The 24504-nt window shown below is 50.1% G+C and overlaps 1 protein-coding gene across 1 annotated transcript in view; it reads right to left on the bottom strand.

Moving 5' to 3' along the window:
* Positions 1–1499: 1499 nt before the first annotated feature.
* Positions 1500–24504, bottom strand: part of Blk (BLK proto-oncogene, Src family tyrosine kinase) — a 49230-nt gene continuing 26225 nt past the window's right edge. The window contains exons 2-13 of the mRNA XM_057786193.1: positions 18473–18581; positions 17196–17247; positions 15494–15587; positions 14599–14697; positions 13384–13487; positions 10447–10593; positions 9953–10105; positions 8866–9045; positions 7737–7813; positions 4560–4710; positions 2498–2629; positions 1500–1705 (exon numbers count right to left, since the gene is read on the bottom strand). Of these exons, the coding sequence (XP_057642176.1) occupies positions 1500–1705; positions 2498–2629; positions 4560–4710; positions 7737–7813; positions 8866–9045; positions 9953–10105; positions 10447–10593; positions 13384–13487; positions 14599–14697; positions 15494–15587; positions 17196–17247; positions 18473–18580 (1503 nt within the window). The 5' untranslated portion in view covers position 18581. The remainder of the gene's footprint in view (positions 1706–2497; positions 2630–4559; positions 4711–7736; positions 7814–8865; positions 9046–9952; positions 10106–10446; positions 10594–13383; positions 13488–14598; positions 14698–15493; positions 15588–17195; positions 17248–18472; positions 18582–24504) is intronic.

Here is a 24504-nt window from a genome sequence, read left to right as displayed (position 1 = left end):
GGGCTATAAAGGGCTCCAGTCTCACCTGACCCAGGGAAGGAAGGATGAAGACTTCTGCTTTGCCCATGTGAGCCAGCCTTTGAGTGACCTCTGCACCAGAGCCAAGGGGCGTTCACACGGAGCCAGAACTCGGCTTAGCGGCCCACATCTGGATCCTGGGTGGTCATTAGTGTCAGCTGGAGATATTTATAACTATGAAGCCACTGGCCATGGAGCAGGCTTAATGTGAACGCTTGCTCTGCACACGTAAGGACTTGAGTTTGAATCCCCAGTGACCATGTAAAATGCCAAACATCATTGTGTGTGCCTGTAACCTCCCATGCGTGGAGGCTTAAGGCAGAGGAGATACTGGGAGACGCCTAGGTCAGGAAGATTTCTCTTTTTAATTTGGGCTTGGTGGATTCGTGTCCTTGTGCTTCTGTGGAACACAGAGTGTAGCGTGTGAACCCCGAAGTAAAGTGTGTCAGTATCAGCCCTTCAGGAGGAGTAAGTGTGCTCACTATTGCGAGATGTTAATAACTTAAAGGGCTGAGGGTTTATGGTTATGGTTTATGGAGAATGGACTCTTTCTACAGATTTAAATTGCTGCCCTCCCCCGCCCTGCAAAAAAACCCTATATAAACAAAACAGAACACATGGGAGACAAAAAAACAGTGAGAGAGTCACCACACTTAGGGGGATTCCCCACCCTGTCTCGTGGTTTTCTGTCCCTGTTTTGGGGGAACTCAGAACACAAGGTACTTGGCTTCTATGGAGCCCAGGAATTCCAAACCCAGGGTTTGTGGGGTGAGAGCGCCACCTGATGGCCAGAATAGACATTGTTGGTTGTGCCCAGTGGGATTTTTTTTTTTTTGCCGGAAATTGGACGGAAGATGGCGCTCAGGGGGCTCCCCAACTCCTACACACACTTTGTGTGTCATATCTGATTGTGTCACCAGTAAAGACCTGGAAAGATGTAAAACTCTCATGAGTTTATTATAGACAAGTCCCAAAGTGCGGGACACAGCCAGGCCAGGGCTACCTGGAGGACTGGCCCGTGGTTCCGGAGCAGCAGACAGGGAGGCACTTGCTATTGAGGCTTTGAAGCCCAGAGAAGTAGGAACCCTGGTGTCTGCCATCAGCCACCCTCTGGGTTACGATAGCGTTACACATTGTCCATCACTTACTGCTCAGACTGAGCTCTCAGCCCCCTCCTGGGACTGACCACAATTGTAGGGAAGTTCTAATACAATCTTGTCTTGTTTTACATGCAAGGAATAGGAAACACAGAGTGGCCAGCTAACACGATCAAAGGTACACGGCCAGTGAAGGGATCTGCCGTCAGAGTCCACGCCCGACCATGAAGCCTCCTGGTTTTCTCACTTGAGAAGTAGGTATGCCATTCCATCCTGACTTTACAGCCTGTCTGGTCTAGCAGAGGAGCCAGGTGTGAACAATTAACCCGAAGTAAGCGGCTAGCAGGAGGCTCAGGCAGGGAGCCCTGCAGAGCCTGTGGGTGGCTAGGGCTGCAGCTCATACTGGCCCTCCGTGGCTGTGTAGAAGTCCTCCAGCACCGACTGCAGAAACTCAAAGGTGGGTCGCTCCTCAGGCCGGCTTCGCCAGCACTCGGTGATGATGTCACGGTACAACTCTGGTGGACACGTCTCGGGGCACGGCATGCGATAGCCTTGCTCCAAGCTGCGGATGACCTCGGGGTTACTCATCCCTGCAGGAGGGCAGACAGGGTGATTCAGAGCAGATACCCCAGGGGTGCAGTCGCTGGCTCTGAGGGCAGTAGACCAGGACTAGATGGGAGAGAGCAGGCTCTGACATGCTATGGCCAGTCTAACCCTGGAAGGTCACATAGGTGTGGGGGTTGCACCACTTTGTTTTGTTTTAGTTTTTGTTTTTAAAGACAGGGTGTCTCTGTCTCCCAAGTGCTAGTATCACAAGCTTGAGCCATTACATCTGGCTCTGGGGTCATCCAATTTTTTTCTCCCAATCTCTCTCTCTCTCTCTCTCTCTCTCTCTCTCTCTCTGTGTGTGTGTGTGTGTGTGTGTGTGTGTGTGACACCCTTGAGCTATCTCCTCAGCCCTGGTGACATATTTAAGGATGTCTTTTGCTTTCCACTGTTTGGAGAAGAACTGTAGGGTTTCCGGTGATCATAGGCAGCTTCTCCTGGATGTGACCTACGTAAGTATTCACCGTAGGTGGACACTGTGGAAAACACCCACTGCAGCTGCTGCCTGGACCCTCTTAGGCAGAAGCCCAGTTCCTTATGTCAGGATATGACTTTGGAGATCCCACCCTCAGGGACAAGGTGAAGCTGGCAATCTTGTCCTCCACCTACAAGCTGTCCCCTAACACTCACTATGCTTGCTCCTGGAGATCCATGTGACCTCTGTGGCAGGAAAGGATGAAGCCCTGTGGCCCTGACCAGTGTGTGGTACCTATTGGCACTGAGCCTGGGGAGTCACCACCAGGATGCTCCAGGAGACATCTAGGGACAGAACCTACCTGGGTAGGGAACACGCCCATACGTGATGATCTCCATCAGTAGGACTCCGAAGGACCATACATCAGCCTTGATGGTGAACACCCCGAAGTGGATGGCCTCTGGGGCAGTCCACTTAATGGGGAACTTGGCCCCTGCCAGGAAAGTGCATTAGCTTCAGAGACTGCCAGCTCTCCACTCTCATCCGACGGCAACCCACCGTTGTGGGATATTTGTACCCAGTGTGAAAATGTATTGTTTGGCGTAACAAAGAACTGAACAACCAACGGTTAGGCAGCAGATGTAGGTGGGACTTCCAGGCAGAAAGAGGACGTAGGAGGAGATAATTGAGGTCCAGAGGAGATACTAATGAGACATGGAGGAAGTTGAACATACAGAGTGAAAGAAAGGTAGGAAGCCACATGGTAAAGTGTATGTTAATAAAAGCAGGTTAATTTAAGTTATAAGAGCTAACGGGACAAGACGAAGCTAAGGCCAAGCTTTCATAAGTTCATAAGCCTCCTTGTCATTGTTTGTGGGCTGGCGACCCAAAGAAACATCAACACACCCAGCCCCTTCCTATCTGTCCCCGCTGGGGGCCTTTCAGGATGTGGACATTGGATACACAAGGGTATGGGAAGATACAGTTGCTTGCCACTACCTTAGGTGATGGGGAAGCTCAACCAATCACGTCTGGTTAGGGTGTGGCCGTGTAGAGTCCGAGACAGAAAAAACGGGGTAGGTAGGTGCCAGCGCCCGCCTTCTACGCTGTGCTCTGTGCTCGTGGGACCATTTTGGATTTCGGACCTCCTACTCTGGTAGCGTGAGTTCCCCCCCTTTTCAATTATTAAAAATATAACTGTAGTTCTTCAGCTGGTCTGGTTATTTATCATACCGACTGAATATGTCAACACTTAGGTGTTTTTAAAACATGTCAACCCTCGGGGTCACTAACACATGCTTCTATATGGTGTCCTGATTGGTTTCGTTTTGGGTTTTGGAGATAGGGTCTTGTGTACCCCAGACTGGCCTCAATCTTGATGTAGCCAAGGATCCTCCTGCCACCGCCTTCTGAGAGCTGGGATTACAGCTATGCCCCACCATGCCCTGTTTGTGGTGGATATGGACCCGAGGGCTTTGTGCATGCCGGGGAAAGCTCTCTGCTAACCAAACTATGCCTCCAGCCCTGTGCATTTCCATCTGGGATGGAAGGACCCTTTCCTATCTCATATGGCCTAGTTTAGTGGCAGGGACCATGACAAGGGGGAGCCATTTTAACCACTCTATGCCTCAGCTGGTCTTTTCCTGCAAAAGGAAACCCTGGCACACAGACACACCTCTGAGGGCCACTGTGTGGGAGGATGGCAAAGTCCACAGCCGGTACTTCAGGCTTAGCACTGTTTTCTCAGTCCCAGGGGCCAGCCTGAAGTTCCCTGAGGAGAGGAACGTATCCCCAAGCCTTGGCTATCCTCCTGAATCCACTGCTTAGCACACATTCAGCTGATCTGCTTGCTTGCTCAGAGCACCAGAGTCTCCCGGCAAAGTCAGTTTTCCTCATTCATATTGACAGGGCAGAGCGCTCCGTAGAGCCCCTTACTCGGGTGCCAGAGTCGGATGCTTAGGTTTTGTTTGAGCCCTGTTTTCCAAGTTGTGCTCCATGACATCCTCCTTCCCCAGGAGGTTGATAGGAACTGGGTGGGAAAAAATATTCTCTCAACCCAGACAGGGGATCAGCAGGTGAAACACACGGGGATTAAGCGCCATTGCAGGATTCCTCAGACCCTTTGCTAGATCCAAGTGCGCTGCAGTCTCCAGGAGATATTCAGCATTCTAAGGCCAGTCTGAATGAAGAGTCCCAAGGTGCTCCTATACCTGAGGTGCTTCTCTGCCCCACCCCCTCTTCTATCCAGGGAAAGGAAGTGCTGAATGAGCTGGGAAAAGGCCAACGTCATGGCAAACACAAGACCCATGGGTCTCCCGACTCATCTCCAAGACCAAGGAGGCATTCGAGGGGGGCCCAGGGAATTGAGAAGTTCAAAGGCCTTTCTGTGGGTTGTGTGTGTGTGGGGGGGAGAGTCTGCTCACCCTCTTGGGCAGTGTATTCACTGTCGATGATCCTGGCCAAGCCGAAGTCAGCGATTTTGCAACACAAAGTCTCAGATACCAGGATGTTGGCTGCCCGCAGGTCACGGTGGATGGAGTTCATGCGCTCTATGTAAGCCATCCCTTCTGCGATCTGAGGGAACAGGTCACATGGTGAAGGGCAGTAAGAACAGAGCCCTCCAGCCTGTATGTGGGGCCAGCCTCACATTCCCTGCCCCATAATGAGGGGAAGCACCCACCCCTCCCCATGAGACCAGCCCAGAGCCCAGGGCAGCAGAGAAGCTCTTGTCAAACAGCTGGACTGCCATCCCCACCCCTGTCCTCCTGTCCCAGGCAACTGTCTCTAAGTTCTACAGGCCAGGAATAGCAAAGGAAGTCTGTGGTTATGGGAGACGGAGAAGAAGGAATGAACAGGGTGTACAGGGTTAGCAGGGAAGGACAGGATTGCTCCCTCAGAGGACTTTTCTCTCAGAGGAACCAACCATGCCTTGGGATCACTAATGTCCGACAGGCTGTGTCACTTCCTTGGTGTGTGTGTGGGTCACAGTCTTGATGTGGGAGTCCCCTCTGTGTGTTGTGATCACCCTTAATGAATAAAGAAACTGTTTTGGACCTATAGCAAGGCAGAACTTAGGTAGGCAGGGAAAGCGAGGTTGAATGCTGGGAAAAAGAAGGGCGGAGTCAGGGAGCTGCCATGGAGCCGCCACCAGAGTCAGACATGCCGAAACTTTGCCAGTATGCCACTGCCACGTGGAGATACACATATTAATAGAAGTGGGTTAAATTAATGTAAGATTTAGCCAATAAGAAGCTAGAGCTAATGGACCAAGCAGTGATTTAATTAACACAGTTTCTGTGTGATTATTTTGGTTCTAAGATAGCCGGGCAGCCGGGAAGAACAAGGGGCTTCCTCCAACACAGTCTGACCTGCAACAGCAGACATCACCTCAGGACACAGAGTTAGGGTCAGTGTCCAGTGAGCTGACTGCAGCTGAGGCCCTGGACCTGTCCCTGCCCTGAGTGGACCCTTGTGTGGGAAGGGTGGAATCCAGGGGAACAGAGGTTCTCATGGAAGAGGAGCCGTGTCTGTCCCAATCACCTGCACCAAGTCATTCAGGCTTTAGCCACTCACTGATGGATGGATGATGAAGCGACCTCAGCTCTCATCTGTCCCTGCCGGCTGTCAGCCTCTGATGAGAACCTACTTGCCCAGGAACTCAGGTACATACACTCGCAGCTTCTCTCCTACCGAGCCACACCCCAGCCCCTGGTTCCACAGCTCCTGTTTCCATGTGCCCAGCTTCTTGCGTGAGTCCCCTCCTTTACTCCTTCACTCCCTTGGGAAACCACTCATTCAGTATGTGTTTGCTAGGGCGAGGCGGTGAGGGGCGGAGAGCCTGAGCCTACGCAATTTCTACCGGGGCAGCTCCGGTGGTGCTCACATTCTTACGTAACACATATTGGTCAGCGTTAGAAAAAAGAAACTACATGAACATAGAAGACAGTGGGCCAGAAAACAGCTCTGTGGAAAAGATGCTACAGAGGCGAGAGCCTGGCCTCTCTAGCAGCTCTCTTCACCGCTGTTTTGTAACCGAGGACACAAAAAGACTTGTTCATCCATTGATGAGCAATGAACGGTCCAAGAGCAGAGCCCATAACATCCCTGGTTCAGGAAAGCCTTGGTGGACATGACCTCTGACAAGGAGGGCGGGTCCTGGGCACTGGCTGGGAATCTGTGGACAGGAAGAGTCCAAGACAATCCGCACAGAATAGACAGGTATGATAGGGCACTGGGCAGGCACTGTCTTTGTGACTGCAGAGGCCACTGGGAGAGGATCCAGTTTTCCTTGGGGGGAGGGTCTTTGTGCGGTGGAGTGAAAAGAGAATGGGCAAGGGAAGATAAGGAAATGGGATGATGGGATCCTGAGCATCAAGTGCCTTCCTCAAAGCCAGCGGCCGGGGTGAACTTTCTGCACCCACCCTACCAGCTGCCTCGGCAGGTCTCTGCTGCCCCAGTGGAAAAAAGACAGTGTGACCTCAGTTCCTGAGTTTGATACCAGCTGCAGATAATATGGGACAGCGGAGGAAGTTAAAGTGGGCAAGCGGGCAAGTGGGTTAAAGTGTGGGCAGGAAGGTTCCCCTTCTCAGCTCTGTAGGTGTCGGCAGTGCGTCTCACAGACTGACCACAGACCACAGCTTTCTTGCTGAGAGTTCCAGTTTTGACAGCTGCGCTCAGAGCCACCAGATGTATCTTCCTGCCAGTTAGAACCCCCTCAGCTAGAATCCATCCCCAGGAGAGAAAGATACCAATACCGCCCCACCTTGATTCTGCTCTTGCCTCACCAAAGTTGGAGACATCTATACATGGACCCAGAGAGAACCGAAGGCCAGTCCAGGACAGCTGAGGTCTGGAATTCTCTGATGATGATCGAGTGTGTGTATGTGTGTGGTGTGTGTGCATGTGCATGTGTGTGTGTGTGAGTGTGTGTGCGTGTGTGTGTGTATGTGCGCGTCTAGAAAATTATATCCCTTGTACTCTGAGTGGCTCATGCCTGCCCATCAGGCTAGGCCAGTTCCAGGGCTGCGCCAAGACTTACCGGTCCTGGAACAAGACAGGTATGTTGAAGAACAAAGTCAGAGCAAAGCATACCTGCCTACTACTACCAGAATTCTTGCCTCTTCCTTCACTTTCCAACACCCGTTGCCCTCTCTACCTTCCTAAGAGAACTATCTCATCCCATCAATGTAGCCCAGAATTGGAACTACATTTCCCAGACTCCTTTGCAGCCAAGTGGGTTATGGAGGCAAGTGGAGAGCGGAGGACATGCAAAAACAAATGTAATGGGAATGTCCCTAGAGCGAAGAAGATGGGATTTTATCCCCATCCCCTTCTTGCTGGCTAAGAGGCAGGTAGTAAAGCTACAACCACTGGGCATAGTAAGATGCCATTCCATGTTAAGGTTCTGTGCCCAGAGGAAGACACCAGGGGGCAGAGCCTCTCACCTGTCCACCTCTAGGTACTTATACAATTAGTACTTCAGGTTTCTGTCCTTCACAGCCCAGCCCTCATCTGACCAACACAGCCTCTCACCAGGGGATTCAAAGCCCGGGGGAGGAGGGTCATCCCTCCAGGCTTCTTCGGCTTCATAGCACACCAACCTGGGCTGACATGTCAATCAGCCTGGGAAGAGACAATCTGCTGCCTTCATCCGTCTTCAGAAAATCCAGCAAGCATCCTAGGAAAAGAGAGACAGTAACTGCACAGTGGTGACCCTGGCTCTGCTCTCCTGGTCCATGGAGGGTCTGGCTATGGCTGAGGAGCCTCATACTTCACAGAAACACTCACCCCCTAGACTTCCAAAAGTAAGTTCTCAGTCAAGTCTAGGGACAGGCCTGGGGTCTCTTGGGACAGCAGCTCTGGGCCTAAGGTTAGTGTTCTTTCCCAGCATGATGTTCCCAGGTGTCTTTCTTGGTCCACTTCCCTCCTTGAGGGAGGTGGCCCTGAGGGAAGTGTTAACAAAAAGACACCAGAAGGGAGAGCTGGAACAGGTTAAAAAAAATTGTGACTCCTCCACCAACCCAGGTAGGTGCTCTTGAAAATTCAGCCAGGAGGCAAGCACCCAGCCCAGCCTGTGATGTCGACTCCCTTGGAGGCAATGATTATAGTTAGCATGGTCACATTAAGGACCTGGAGGAAGTAAGGTGATATCAGGGCCACAGGAGCGGTGAGATCCCTTAGGTGGAAGGTAGACTCAGGTCTCATTCCTGGCCAGCTGTCCCCCAGGGAGACACTGCAGAAGCTGCCAGGCCCCATACAGAGGCTGCCAAGTACCATTTCCCTTGTCACCCATGCTGTGAAATGTTCATAGTTTGCCAGAGTTCCCATAACCGGGAAGTGGAACTGGGTTATTCGATTCACCTTTGGATGCCCAGCCTATGGCTCTTCCTACTTTGCAAGGCTCTGTACATCATAGCAGGGATCAAAGCATGATGTGTGTGCCTCAGAAACAAACAAACAAGCCAGCCGAGGTCTGGAAACATGGGGACGCTCTGGAAGTGGAAAACCCATTCCAGAAACAAAACCCGTGCTCTGGAAGGCTGAGCTTCCCCTGAGCTGAGAACATGGCTCTGGGGAAATAATTCTACCTTGTTTCTCAGCCTCCCTCCTCATAAGATCAAGCTTACAGATCCCCATAGGAACCTGCAGGCCAGACAAACCTGCCTCCACGCTCTACTCTTGTTTTTTGCCTTCTAAGACCTGTCCCGTAGAGAGGGGGAGGGATCCCACCTCTGGCCATGTACTCAGTGACGATGTAGATGGGCTCTCTGGTGACCACGGCGTAGAGACGGACCAGCCTCTCGTGCTGCAGGCTTTTCATCACGTTGGCCTCGCCCAGGAACGCTTCTGGAGACATGGTCCCCTCCTTCAGAGTCTTGACGGCCACCTTCACATTGTTTTTGTAATAACCTGATGGGGTAGGAGAATGAAGGAGCCACTCAGACGTTGAAGAAAACCCTTCACCACAGATTCAAGCCCTACTCTTGGTGAGCCCAAGGTCCAAACGGGAACACGCAGTCCCTGAGGGAGATGATGAGAGTGTATGTTTTGTGTAAGATGCCAGCTTGTTGCTGCAAGCCCCATGATGGAACCTCAGGCTGTGGTGGGATTCACACAGTCTGAGGGAAAGAGATGACACCCACTAAAGGGTGTAAGTTAATAGCCGGGACTTGCACTTTCCAGGGTCGTGAGCCCTGTGAGGACCAGGTCTGCAGCTCCAACCACAGGTGTCTCAGTTCGGGGTGTGATATTCTGGGAGGCATCAGAATGGGGCCTTGAACTTGTGCCCCAGAGACATGGACCAGAGCAGAATAAGACAAAGGGTCCTATGTTCTGTTTAGATAGCGCTGTAAGTTAGCAGCCGGCAGCAGCTCTGATGGAATGGAGTGAGCGCTGGGGCAAGCATGGCTTCTGTTTGTACAGAGCCCCGAGCTCCTGCCTCCTGGCTCTTGGCTCCCAGTGACTGATGAACGGCTTCTGCCTGGACATTTGGAGGTAAGAGGACCTGACAAAATGGTCGAATACACGTAAGCCAGCCACAAAGCTAGCAGCCAATTGGGAATGAAAGAGGAACTGGCTTGAATTCAGGGAGACCTGGATTTGATTCTCTTCTGTTGCAAAGAAGATAGAGCAATGATGTGAATCCCCTGGCATCGGGTCTTATTAGTTCATCTGTAAAGGCACATAGCTATGTGTCTGCCCCTCACAGGCACCTCAGGGAAGGGGTGCACTGCTCATATGGAGCCATCTGCCCCCATGGCCACTTCAGGCTCAGAACACAGAGTAGAGAGAGGGAACTTGGGATGCCACCACTCACCCATCCACACTTCTCCAAACTGCCCAGACCCAAGTTTCCGGACCAGCTTGAGAGACTGCCTGGGGATTTCCCATTCATCCTGTGCCCAGGGGTTCTTCGGGGCTGGGCTCACACAGGGCAGAGTCAACTTCTGGCACAAACCGTCCCCTTTCTCTGTATCAGGGAAGAAAAGACAAGCTAGAGACCACCAGAGAAGACTTCCCTTAGGAACCACACAGTCCCCAGCTCTGTCCCTTGTCTCTTTCCTCCCACTGTGACAGGCAGGACATGGTGTCTGGAACCTGCCCTCTCTGAGACTGCAGGTTCTTGTTACTTTCCAAGTAGCCCCATGCTGAGCATTAGGCCGCTGACTTTCAATCATTAAGCTGAAACTTGGCAGTTCCTGAAATCTGGCTCGGCGAACACCCTGCCCCCAGTTGACTCACACAGTGTGGGATCATACAATCGAGAACCCGAGAGTTCCTCTGGGACCCTCCTGCCCCGACACCTCTTACTGGAATAGTGCTGAACCAGGGCCTGGAGGGTGGGGAAGGTGACCCGAGGAGAGATGTAACAGCCGCCGTCGTCCAGGGAGCGGATCTTATAGTGCTTGACCACCTCTCCCTGGGTGGTGACATCCTTCACAGACAGGGAAAAGGCACCTAGAGGGTTAATAGACACATGAGAAGTGAGGCAGGAATGTAAAACCCAGGACTAGAAGTGGGGCTCCTGTGAGCTGAAAAAGGTACCCCCAATTCTGTTCTCAGCCATTTCAGGGCAATCCCCCCTTCCCTTTGTTCTAACTTCCACAACACTTCCTATTTGGGTGTCTGACCCAGACTTTCCCTCGAGTCCGCAAACTGCCGGGAATCAGGAACTCTGGGGCAGACAGGACCGTTTCTCAGCTATACATGGGTCCTCTATTGCAGTGACTGAGATACGGAGGGTTGCCAAGAGACTCGGAGCTTTAGTATCTTTGACTTGTGGCCTGATGTCTTCTCAAGAGAAATGGCCAGTCAGGCTCTTCAGGTCCATGCTCTTCCCAGAAACATGATGAGCTATTTCCCAGAGGTTATGGCCACAGATTCTCCCATTTTCAAACACTTTATTTGTGAGATTGGAGACACTGAAAGGAGGTTACTCTGAAAGTTAACGGCCGGCTTGGGGTTTGGGGTGCCCCCACTTTCCCTGTAGGTGCACCTTTGAGACGCAGTCCCACCCTTCGCCACAAGGGGTCAGGCCAGAACACTTCTCTGTATGAGGCCCTTGATCCCGGTCCAGGCTGATAGCTTTGGGTGCTTTCCTGTCTCAAGCCTCTTCCCTGCTTGTGTCTTTTCTTGGCCTATGTGTTCCTCACAACCTACTTGCAAAAAAATGCCAAGAGGCCGCACTCCCGTCCAACACACCTTAAGGCTGCTGCAGCCCTTGCCCCGGACCTTAGCCCTAGATCGGATACTGCAGACTTCCCCACTCCAACCTGCGCTCAAAACCATGCCTCTGCCTCTAAGGGCCCAGAGCGGGCACTATTGAGTTCAGTGATCTCACACCAGCGCAGTGAGGTCAAGAGCTTTTCCCGCCGGGATGCTGCACCTGTATAAATGCCAAAGCATTCCTTTCTTTCTCTCCTTCACTAGATGTAGCTCCTGAAACTTGAAGCCATCCAAGATCCTGCCTACTTATAGAAACTGGGAAATCTTAAAAGGCACCCCAATACTGCCAGCTCCATGTCGATGGGACCTCCTGTCTTTGGGGAGTGACTGGGCTGCCTGAGGCATATGGAGAAGTACGAATTTGCTTTTTGTTTTTTTTTTTTTCCTAAGCAGGGTTTCTCTGTGTTGCCCTGGCTGTCCTGAAATTCACTCTATAGACCAGGCTGGCCTCGAATTCACAAAGACCCATCTGCCTTTGCTTCCCAAGTGCTGAGTTACAGTCATCCTCATTCTCCATCACCCTCTCTCTTCTCCTACCCTCCCCACTGAAACCTTTCCTCTCAAATTCCTTACCACTGAAGAGTCTGTCTACCTCTCAGCCAGGACGTCAGTAGCTCCTCACACAGAAACCAATAACCAGCTGCTTGAGAAGCTGAGGGGCATCCCAAGGGTTGCACGGGGCTTCTGAGGCAGCTTTTTGCTTAGCTTGAAATAAAGGCCTTGGCTTTGCCATGCATTGTAGGATTCTGCTTTGGAATTATGGGGAACATGGGTGTGCTAATGGAGAGTCCCACAGCGTTAAGGAAAAAACAACTGTAACGGAACAGCCCTGTGGAAAGCTACCGGGGACCTAAAGCTAACCAAAGAGTTAACCAGAAGAAGAAAGGACTCTAGATAAGCCAATCACCTCTCAGGGAAGAGGCCAGTGGAGGGGCGAGGGGCTCTTCTACATCTAGAATGTTCTGCCTTCTGGCTGTCATTACATACGGGTTTATTTATTGCTCTGTATAATTTATAATTGCTCACAGTTTTGCATACATTGCACATGCTTCCTATTTTATAATAAGAAGGACATTAAGGATCTGGGGCGCAGTTCAGTTGGTAGAGGAATTGACTAGTGTTTGAGTCCCAGAAGCACAAAAACAAGTGAGGCCTTGTCTCCAAAACAAAACAAAACAAAAGACATTAGGAGGAATGTCAATTGGATGGGCACATGCCTGTAATCCCAGCTCCCAGCAGAAGCAAGAGGAGCAATACAAGGTTAAGGTCAGCCTGTTCTACATAGCAAAACTCTCTAAAAAAATAATAAATAAACGAGGAGAAGAAAGTAGGAGAATATTATTTAGAAAATGGCAGACGAGAGGGAGGGAAGCAGAAGCAGTGGCCTGAGGCTGGTGGCAGCATCTGACTCAGCCACACACAGATCTGAATCTCTGAGTCTTGGTATTGGCTCCATTTTTTTTTTTTTTTTAGACCGGGTTTCTCTATGTAGCAGCTCTGGCTGTCCTGGAACTCATTTTGTAGACTGGCTTCACATTCACAAAGATCTACCAGCCTCTGCTTCCCAAGCGCTGGAATTAAAGGCCTGTACCACCATACCTGTCAGCTTCTAATTCACCAGTCACTGCCCTATCCACACCGAGACACAGGCCACCTCCCAACCTCCTAAGACCTGCCAGCCTCTGCCTGAGATGTTTTTTAAAGGTTCTCTGAGCTTCTTGAGTCTTTGATTTCAAAGTGTGTCGGGGACTGGGAGCTACGTGGTACTTCCCCAGCCCCCATCTGCCTCCCTTCGCTATGACTACTGCAGCACAGGGCTTTCCACTGCCCCGCCATCCAGATCCCAGGGGTGTCAGTCTCGGGGCCAGGAAAACAGCAGGTGTGGACAGCCTCAAAGCCAGCCCCCAGGCAGGGACACGGGACAGAAGGCCCTGGGAATCCCTCCCACTCCAGACGGAGGCCTCAGTGGGGGCTTTCCAGAATCACACACAGAAAGAGGGACGGTGATACCCCCACACTCGCCTTTATTGCTCTCACTCTCTCTGATGAGGAAGGCACCAGCCTTGTTCATTGGAGCCAGCAGCTGCCTCTCAGCATCCTTCCGGCTGATGGTCCTGAAGAACCATCTGGAAAACAGCAAGAGTGGGTGTGCCTCAGAGTTGGGGATATCCCCAAAGTCTATCCTGAGATGTTACTCACATCTTGTTAAGTTAGATGCCCCAAAGTCCCTGCAACCCTGTTCCATCCCATCTCCCAACAACTTCTAAGCTTATGCTTTCCCTGATGAAATGAGAACATGGGTTACGTGACCTCTATTGGTCCAGAAAGCCCCTGACAAAATCACACCCGATCCACTACCCTCCCCCTGGCACCAGATGTTGTCATGAGGTTGCCATTGTCTTGCCATCCGAGTGAATAATGGTACTGCCAGGGGCTTTCTGGGCCTGGATTCTTCCCAAGTCCCCTCTCTTCAGCACGGGGACGCTGGAACTTGAGGTCAGATGTAGAATGTGTCTTACAAGCTCGTATGTGGTCCACAGTGAGTGGTTCCATCTGGAAGGTTGTGGAACCTTTCAGATACTAGGTCTGACTGGAGGTCATGGGGATGTCACTTGAGGTGACAAGCTAGCTCAGCTTTCCTGCCAGAGCTCTGGCTACTTCCTGGCCCACTGAGATAAGAGAGGTCCCCAGTTGTACATTCCTGCCACCATGAATTCTACTTTGTCTTTTCCATGAACTAAAACAAATCCTCCCATAAATTGTATTTTTTTAAAAACAGGGACAAAAGACATAACTAACATAGTTCTGGAGAAAGACTCAGGGCTCACAGTGTGTGGGAAGGGAAGGAGGCAGTGTTGCCACCGTGAGGTGGTGTGTGCCCATGTCTCTGTGCCATGTGAGGGAGTAGGTCATTGGCTGAGGGGGACCTTCCGTGTACGGAAGCTGGTGAGGAGAAGGCTGAAGAAGTCCTCTGGAGAGTGGTCGCATAGAGCCTTGCTGTGGATTCTGGAGGGGACCAGGCACTGGTCTCACCCAGAGAAGCCAGGAAGGGAGTGTCCCTTCTTTCAGATGGGAAGACAGACTCCCTCAGTATCCCTCAGAGTGTTAGACGAGATCCAGAACCTCCGATTCCCAAACCCTCATCCACAGCCACTATCAGCTCTCCCTGGCCCTACCACACTCAGAACGGCTAGAGCAGCTCTGATACCTCTGACTCCAGGCAATTTATCCACCTACTTTTCTACCTCCAGGGTCTCCACCGGGGCTACAAAGTTGCTGGGCACATAGCCTTCTCTTCCCGTGATGAGCGATCTGGCCAGCCACCAGTCTCCAGTGCTAGCGGGAAGAGGGGAGACAGAAATATGGCAGAGGCTCACCATAGATGTTTTGGGCAGCTCCCAGCACCCCACAACAGGTCCTGTTCTGGTAGAAGACAGGATAGCAGAGATGGATAAACAGTATGGTGATCAAGAGGTGCTGTGTGAGTGGCCCATCCACTGTGCAGAGCATGTGATGGACAGAAGGGGTCACGGTGCAGAGGAAGAAGGGAAAATTTGTCTGGACAGCCTCACTGGCCCGAGGACCCTGTCCTTTTCTAAGCGGCCCATCTTAACGGATGGGACGTGTCCAAAACTTACGGGATGAGTTGGGACTGGTTAAAAAAACAAACCCAGGAGGGAGGGCTGCTGGCAAGGGAGGAACCGAAAACCTATGCAGGGTCAAAGGTCAGGGAACTCATGGGTTCAGCTCAAACCCATTGTAGAACTTCAGGAACAAATCAGACCTTGGGGCTCCATGGTTTAGGCTTAAAGGGTTGAGGAAGGGAGAGGGGAAGGGGGAAAACAAGCAGACACCGGAGGGTGTCCTGAGAAAGGGCACAGGAAGTAAGAAGACATGGAGTTACTATGTGGGGTCCAGAAAGGTTTCTTGCTAGAGTTTAACAGCAGAACAGAAGACTGGAAATAGAATTGACCCGGTCAGAAGGACGTGGCGGCAGGACAATGGCTCGAACTTAAGAAAATGCCAGGAGACAGGAGAGGGGCGTAGCAATAGTGAAGATCCTCAGGGATGCCCCAGGGATGTGGACAGTGGGGGATCTTGTGCTGACAGGGGCAGCACTCTAGAAGTTTACCTCCTCAAGACCTGGAGTTTCTCTCCCTTCAGCACCTGCAGGTCCCTGTCATTCACGGCCGCATAGTCAAACAAGGCCACCACAAAATGCTCCTCTGAAAACGACAAGGAAAAGATGGCTACCACTGGGGTCTACAAGAGAGGTGGAGGTCTGGGGACTGTGTGCTGCAAGCCATCTTCCAACTCCGAAGATGATTAGTGACAGAGAAGCCACACAAGGCTACTCTTTGGTCAATACAGGGGGAATTCTCAGGAACTGACACCCAGATCCGTGTCCACTCTAGCAGTAGGCTAGCCCTCATTGCCTGGCTCATTTTCCTTTCAGACCTAAGGCCTGGACAAAGATTTGAGGGGTGTCTACATGGAAGCAGCTGTTGCCAGCTCTCAAAGGGCCGTAGGACCAAGTCTGGAGCCGGTAACTAGCAGACCCTGCATCCACCTAGCCTGTGAAGCATCCTTTCCCAACCTCTATCCTAGAAGTCATGTGACCGCTCTAGCCCTGTCCTCCCCCTGGTGTTTGTGCCCAGAGCTTCCCAGTGGCTCTCGGCACCTGTCCTTCCTGGCTCTGCACCTCTCTTGGAGGGCTGTTGACATGCTGGAGGTCCTGAAGCAGCAGAGGCTTGGGAGCACAGTGGACCACCTTTCAAATGATCACTATTTGGCACCAGGGCTCCCTGAATACCTGGCAGAATCTCTTAGATAACCTAACATTGTCCTGGATGAGGGGCAGGGCCTGAGGTTGGGACTGTACTTGGTGGGAGCAGGTTCGGCATGAACGACAGGGGTTGTTAAGTTATGGGATGAGTTAGGACTGGTCAAAAAAAAAAAAAAAGTAGGAGAGAGGACTGCTGACAAGGGAGGAACCGAAAACCTATGCAGGGTCAAAGGTCAGGACACTCTTAGGTTCAGTTCAAACCCACTGCAGAACTTTCAAACTTGCGATGTTAAGACTCAAACTTGTACCAAAGGCTGTTATTTCCTTCCCCTGAGTCTCTATTCTAAAGATGGGATACCTCCTGATAGAAAGTGGAGGATCACTTATCCGTTGAGAAAGATGGCGTCCTTAGCCAGGTAAGGGACACCAGACGACAACACTGATTAGTTCTAGCCCTTTGCTCATAAAGATAATAATTCGATCTCTCCCAGGACTGGAAACATGTGTTACCACTGTGACATCTTCCCCTGTCAAGGAATACAGTGGTCTGTGTGCTGTATGCTCCATGTTCTCCGTGGGTGAGTGAAGAGATGGCTGGTGTGGGTGGCTGATGGGAATGCTACGGAGGTTAGTTCTGAACGGGGCCTGATGAGACCCAGCCCAAGAGGAGGCTCATTCATTATGTGACCACCATAGTCCAGTCAGAGCAGAGTGGAGTCTGGGATGAAGGAGGAAGTACAAGTGGCTAGAAGGTTTCCAGGGGAGACGGGACACAGACGGAAAGAGGGAGGCAAGGAGTTGTCCTCCATGTGGACCGGACCTCATGCCGAGAGCGAAGGAGTCTGTGAGGTTGCGTCTGTGAACCAGGCCTTGACAGTCCCAGATCCACTCCCGTAACTCTTTCCTTTGGGATCTTTTATAGCTTGCAGAGTGGTTTTTACGCTCCCAGCTTCCCCTTCCCCTTTCCAGTCCTATGGGGCCCACCCCAACTCCTCTGGTTCTAATACGTGGTGTGTCCTGGAGAGATGCTCTTGTGCCCCATTCTTACCTTGATCTGGGTGCTGGTTAGGAGATGGAGGGGCAAGGTGGTTGAAGACAACCTTGGGCAGAAGTACACTGAGTTAGCGGGCAGTCTGCAGCAAAAGTAGACTAAATGACCAGTTGGCTAGATTACCTGTGGGGACCCGCTCTGAGGAAGGAGGGGTGCCACCATACGGGGATACTTAGATAAATTCTGTATACGCTCCTTGGAGCGCCCCTGTCCTCCCAGGCCATCTGCCATCCTTGCCTTGACCATATATGGAGAGGCCACAGCTTCAAAGGGGGAAAAATCCCTGTCTCCTCCATTAAAATTCTGGCTCCACCATTGAAGAAGTTGCAGACAGGTATTTACTGGCTAAGAAAAATATCTTAAAATTGTGTTTCCCTAAAACTCAATCAATGTTCTCTGGTGTCTAACCCAAGGGAAGACTTCCACACATCTGTGCCAGAACACAGCACAAGGGTATGCCTAGTGTAATATTAGTCTCGTATAAAGCATTTTTCATCATGGGAATAGCCCTTACAATCCATGGCAGAACAATGAAATAAAGAGCTATATCTACCATGCCCCAGTGTGGTCAAATCTCACAAACACCATGCTGGACCCAGGGACTTTTATCCCCTTGGAACCAAAGCCCAAATAAGCTCTTCTTTGAGTTACCCCAGTCACCGCGGTTTATTACAGTAACAGAAATGTAGCTAAAGCAGCAACAATGAGACCGGCCTCAGCCTCCTGCTCCTATGACTTGGCCCGGATGGACTGTATCCTAGAACATGAACTCGGGGCAGGAGCTCAGGAGAGCTGATTCTAAGTATCTCTGGCAAGTGCAATAGTAAGGAATCGCCATCTTTCTCAAATTAGTATGCATTATGCAGATTTAAAAAGTTAGGTTCTAGGCATCTACTGATTAGTACGTCACTTCAGGGAAATAACTTGACCTAAATTTGAATTTACCCATATTCTCATTTATCCATCCATCCATCCATCCATCCATCCATCCTTCATCATTCAATCATTCATTCACACACTCACTCAATAAACGTCTCCCTGTGTGCAGAGTCTTGGGTGACACTTGGACACAGCTAGAAGAGAGTCCAGGGCTCATCTATGAAAGGGAACCAGCAGTCTCTGCTCAGGTCTCTGCTAGAATTTTGTTACTGCCCACATGGGTCCAGGCATAATCCCAATTGCCCCCAAACTAATAGGTTTGTGACCAAGCAGAAACTGAAATCAGTCATCTAGACGCCAGAGGGGCTCTCTCCTGGAAGGGGCTGATCACTTACCAGAGGTGGCAGGGGTGGAGGAGCCTTGCTCTGGGCGTGGACCTTCACGGGGCTCCAGCCCTTGCCCTTCTCACCGCCGACCTGCCTCTTGCTGCTCAGCAGCCCCATCCTGTAGGAGAACATGGCAATGAACGAGAACCCAAGCCCCTGGCTCCCTGAATCCAACCTTTCAACCCCTTCTGGTTAGAAATATGTGACTGCGCAGCTCTCCACAGCAGAGCACAGGAGAAGAGGCTGAGAGGGCTAATCTGGTACCCATCTTTTTCTCAGTGACCCAGAGAGGGAAAATATTCATGTTTAGGACATAGACATCATCTGGCATAGGTGCCAGTTTCTCAGGGACAGTAACCTGGGCAGGGGAGTGATCTTGATTTGGCAGGAGCCTGACCATGTCTGGTGGCCTGGTTTTAGTCTTATTTTGCCAGAGGGCCTCTATGTCACTGGGGAATCTCCCCTTCCCTCCCTGGGTGTTTGGGTCTTTACACATTCACTAAGATTCTTTGCCAAAGAATAAACTTGACCATGATCTCTCCTCCACACAAAATTTCCACTGTTACCAGGCACCTATGGCCGGCCTTCAGTGCCTGCTGTGCTAGCTGCCAGTTTATCCACTGCGCAGGGCAACTCACCCTAAAACTCCAACTGCAGAGCACCCTATTCGACATGCTAAAAATAAAACCTCACCATTGAAAGAGGAGCCCGTGTTCACATACCCAGCAAAATTGAATATTTAAAGACTCTGACAGGAAGTCCAGTACATGACCCACTACTTACACTCCATGAACAATTGACTTTCCAGGGCTTTAGGGAATGCACAGGTTCTCAGGGAAGACCAACTACAGACTAGTCACTCAGGAGGCTGTGTGACAACTTTCTTTGTGACTGGGCTTGGGCTAACTCTGCAATTTCAGGGTGGTTAGAGACAGGAAGTACAGAAGTCCACCAGGACAGGGGGAGCACATGTAACTCTGGTGTTTCAGGAGGCTTGGAGCTTCATCCAGTAGACAATGGCCTCCTGTCCCAGAAAAGATGGGAGGAGGATGTGGGTCTGTCTGTCTGTCTGTCTCTGTCTGTCTGTCTGTTTGTGTGTGTGTGTGTACTTTGTGGGTTACCAAAAAGAGAGCAGGAGACTTTCGTTGCTTAGAAACACACTTGACCCCCGTGCAGACTCTCACAAGGCTGGGAGGTTCCTGTTTACCCTAGGGAGGTGCTCAAAGTCCGAAACCCAGCCTCAACCAAACGGGATATGATGAAGGTAACAGTTAAAGCCAGAGAGCAGAAACCCTTTAGCAACACCCGCTGTGTGTGTGTCTTGGTTGAACAGCAATCGACACCCCCAGTTTTGATGTCTGTGATGACATCAGCAGACTGGCTGCAATAGTTCTTGTGCATGAAACAGGAGAGCCAGGGAGGTTTTGAGATGGCCTGGAAGGTGGCGGAGGAGCAGCCCTGATGCTGTGGCGGTTCACGCAGGAAACAGGTGGACAGGCGACCCTGCCAGGACAGTTCAAGTTCCGATCTCTGTTTTCTCCCCTGCGAGGGATGCCACCTGCTCACAGAGCTTCCAAGGCCACTTCTTTCCCCACATTGTTCCAACAACAGTGGTCAGGGGTTGGGTGACCAGAGCTCAGAACAGTCCACCCACTGGCTTTCTGAACATGGGCAAACCATTTCACTTCTCTGAGTCTGTCTCCCTGTCGATGGGAAGGTTTGAAGGTTTGAGTCCATTCCTAGTACCACATACAAAGCCTTCTGAAGAAGGCAGCCTCGAAATGCGACTGAGAAAATTGAATAATTGCCCTGTCATCTAGGATGGGTCCAAGAGCTCCCTCTGTGCAGAATTAAACCAAAGTACGACATTCTCAATTCCATCTTGTCCGTTTGGCTTGTCTCTGCAATCCATTTCCAGCTGGTCACGAATGTATTTGAATTATGCTTTCCTGCGACAGTTGGCTATGTCTATTTGTGTAAAATAAGGGGAAAGGGCACCAAAATATCAAAACAATTGTGTGAACACTGCTGCCTGGGCAAGAGCAGTTGCCCCAGCACCGCTGGGCTGTTGCTAAGCAGCCGCAGCTCCCGGGCAGCTGCAACTGTTCGGTCTCTCCCTGATGTGCTCCTGTCTAGGTTCAGTGCACAGAAGATGTTTGGGCAAGTTGATGCACAAAGAGTAGATATATTAGTTTAAAACGAAAGGTCAATGACGTATATGTAATTAACGAGCATTGCCTAGTGTCCTCCACCCCACCCCTCAAGATGAAGACAAGGAAGAAGCAAGGAATAAACAGGACACCAAATAAACATTTTGTGATATATATATATATCGCAAAATTAATCATATATATATATATATATATATGATTAACACAGATGATAACCTGTTTTCCGATGCAGATGAGCTAGTGAGTGACCTGTGGGAGTCACGATTCTTCCTCTCCCCCCCTCCCCCCCCCGCCCACCAGGGCTTTGTAATTTCCAAGGTAGTCCTGAGATGTATTGGGATTGTCTGTCTTTTCTTTGGAGGCCAAGGCTTGGTATAAGAAACCAAAAGATTTGGGAGTGGGTTGAAAGATGGTGGCCAGTGGAGCCCCCTTGAAGCCGGCAAAGCATTGAGCCATGTATAGACCTACACTGGCATCACTAATCCAGAAACCCAGGCTCGTTCTTCTAGAAACAGGAGACTCCTGGTTGTAACAGATATCACGAATGAAGTCATTGTTAGGGTATACAGTTTCAGGTCTGTCTGACTCTGATTCATACTTTCAAGTGGCAGGGGCTGTCTGGTATTTAGTGCAGCGATCATAACACTCCACCCACAGGGCACTGATTTGGGGGTGACACAGTGTAGTAAGCAAAAGTACAGAGTGCAACTGTTTGCCCTTCAGTAAGTGGCGTAGGATCTGAGTGTGTTAATTGGAGTGGTGACTATCTCTATCCCCAGGGTGCTGTTATAAGGCCTGAATTAGCATTACTTATTATTAATACATCTTAGAACAGTGTCCAGCTCACCCAAATGTCTAATAGGCACCGCACTGTTAGGCCAGATACATGAACAACCAGTGGTTACAGTTCCTTCAATGACCACGAGAGGCAAATGTTCCTAGTCCCTCCCCGCAGACGGCAGTTGGGGACAGCAGCAATCTGTCTGCCATCGTGCAGTCAGGGGATAGCAAGCTTTGCTTTTGACAGTTACAACTCATTATCGTTCCCTCCACACCCGAACTTGAAGCAGCCCCTGCCATGGCTCTCAGGAGTCTACAACCTTCCATTCATTTTGTCTTGAACATTCCACACCTGCAAACGGTGAACTGCGTCTCACACAGCAGAAGGTATCGAGCTCACCCAATACTCAGCCAATAATTACCTCCTGCTGGCTTCTTCCTTGGTTTGCCCTTGAGAGTCCAACACAGTCCTACACAACTTGAGATGATTACTGTTCTCCTGCCCCAACTTTGACTAGTTCCATGTCCTTGATTTTTACAATACAAACCCTATAGGATGTTCTATATTTTGGACTTTGCTTCCTCGTTATGGTTCATAGATCTCTCTCTCTCTCTCTCTCTCTCTCTCTCTCTCTCTCTCTCTCTCTCTCTCCCTCCCTCCCTCCCTCCCTCCCCCCCCTCCTTCTTATACATAGAGCAAAAGCCACGGGCTCCATATGATTCAGATGCATATTTCCCTGGTAGGGATGCTCCCTATGGGTGATGTATGCTGTAGGAGGGACACAATGTAGCGATGCTAAGATCAAAGTTCAGGCGCTCTGTCTCCATCCACTATGTTCTCACCAACATTTCAGCTGACTTTTTGTTAATAGTTACAAAAGCTAATACTCTGATTTCATCATAGGTTTCACATTTGTTAGTTGGGAGTTGAGAGAAGAAATGGCCAGAAAATGGGAACCCCAGAAAGACTGCCAATCACAATCCTACCACAGGCATGGATTCTCCCGAGGACATTTGAGGCAGGAAATGTGTTGAGAAAAATGAAGATTTTTTTCCATTAGCTGGATTATAGAGTGTGTATCAGAATCATTTAAGGGAGCACAATCCAAGTCATGTGAAATGGTTTTTAAAGACTGATAATTTGGGGCTGGAGAGATCACTTAACAGGAGCACTGGCTGCACCTTCCAGAAGAGTCCGCTTTGATTTCCTGTACTGAAATGCCAGCTCACAACAACCTGTAACTATAGTCCCAGGAGACCTGACATCCTCATCTGTGGTGCACAACATACATGCAGGCAAGACACACACAAACAAACAAATATATTTTTAAGATAGCTGAACACTTCTGATAATCCCACCAAGGAATTAACCATGTATACTGGTTAATTTTATGTCAACTTGACACAAGCTAAAATCATCTGAAAGGAGGGAAGCTAAATTGAGAAAATGCCTCCATAAGATCAGGCTGTAGGCAAGCCTGTAGGGCATTTTCTTAGTTAGGGACTGATGGGGGAGGGCCCAGCCCATTGGGGTGGTCCTGGGTTCTATAAGGAAGCAGGCTGAGCAAGCCATGGGGAGCAAACCAGTAAGCAGCACCCCTCCATGGTCTCTGCATCAGGTTCCTGCCATTTGAGTTTCTGTCCTGACCTTCTTGGATGATAAACAATTATGCAGAAGTATAATCAGAATTTGTTCTTTCCTCCCCCCACTTTCCTTCAGTCCCTGTGTTCCATCACAGCAATAGAAACCCTAACTAAGACACCTTGACTGATCCTACTTAGCTCCCAGTAGTTTACTCTCCCAACGTGAGCAATGGGTTTGATAACAACATGTGGTTTTGTACCATCTGGCTGAGCGAGCAAGGACCCCTGGGTATGTGTGATTCGGTGTGAAGGCAGAAGCTGTCAGCGATGACTGAGGCACACTGTGAGGAGGAGGTACTCCTGGTGTGTTTCAATTCTGTAAAACCCAGATCATTTCTGCTGCGGAAATCCTCCCACCCCCACTGCGGTAAATCTGTTAGAGAAGATTTTCTGATGATAAACACTTTGAGGGTTCCAAGCAGAGCTGACCTTCCTGTGAGGCTGCTCGGAATATGGCATGCTGAGGATGCATTGAAACCTGTGTCTCTCTGAAGCATTGGAGAAGCCCAACACACATTGCGTGATTATACGCATAAATGAAACTTCTTTATGTGAATCAAAATTATTCTGGGAGGGAAATCACATGCAAATTTATAGTTTTAAAAATCCCCCACTAGTGATCACGGAAACACACTAGTGATCTGCTCTCGCATCAACATAGCTACCCTCATATCTTGCATTGAGGGCACAAGGGTCATAATCTACTCTTTGGTATTTATTTTTTTGTAACTTTAAACAATTCAATGAAATGTTAAATTTCAAGCTCATTACTTCTTAGTGGAACCCATTCTTTGTATGGCAAAGGATTCTGAAACATGGTTTTGTGCAGTGAGCAGCTGATTGGAGCCCCATTCCAACGTTTCTGCCTCAAAGGTGGGGTTGGGCTCCAGGATCTGCATTTTAAGGTCAGTGATTAACTGATGATACTTCACATAGATGCTGTTAATTGCCTTTGCTTCCGGAGCATGCGTTGTAATAGGGACCAGTAGTTCCGCAGTCCTTTCTTTGAGTTTCCCATAAACAACGCTAATTATCCTCTTGTCTAGAAGTGAACTGCCTCTTTTCTGTCCTCCATACAAATATTTCTTATGTGACCCTAGCCGGGCAGTGGTGGCGCATGCCTTTAATCCCAGCGCTTGGGAGGCAGAGGCAGGCGGATCTTTGTGAGTTTGAGGTCAATCTGGTCTACAAGAGTTAGTTTCAGGAGAGGCTCCAAAGCTACAGAGAAACCCTGTCTCGAAAAAACAAAACAAAACAAAAAACAAAACAAAAACCCAAAAAATTTCTTATGTGGTCCTATGTTTCCTGCATAGTTTTTTGTTTTGTTTTGTTTTTTGAAGGAAGAGTTTATTTAAGTTTACAGTTCCAAATGGCAGTCCATTATTGTGGGAAAATCATCACATCACATTAGGGCCAAGAACAGGGAAAGCGAATACACATGCGTTT

The sequence above is a fragment of the Chionomys nivalis genome, chromosome 12 (genome assembly GCF_950005125.1).
Source record: "Chionomys nivalis chromosome 12, mChiNiv1.1, whole genome shotgun sequence".
Lineage (NCBI taxonomy): Eukaryota > Metazoa > Chordata > Mammalia > Rodentia > Cricetidae > Chionomys > Chionomys nivalis.
This window is presented reverse-complemented; position numbering and strand designations above follow the sequence as displayed.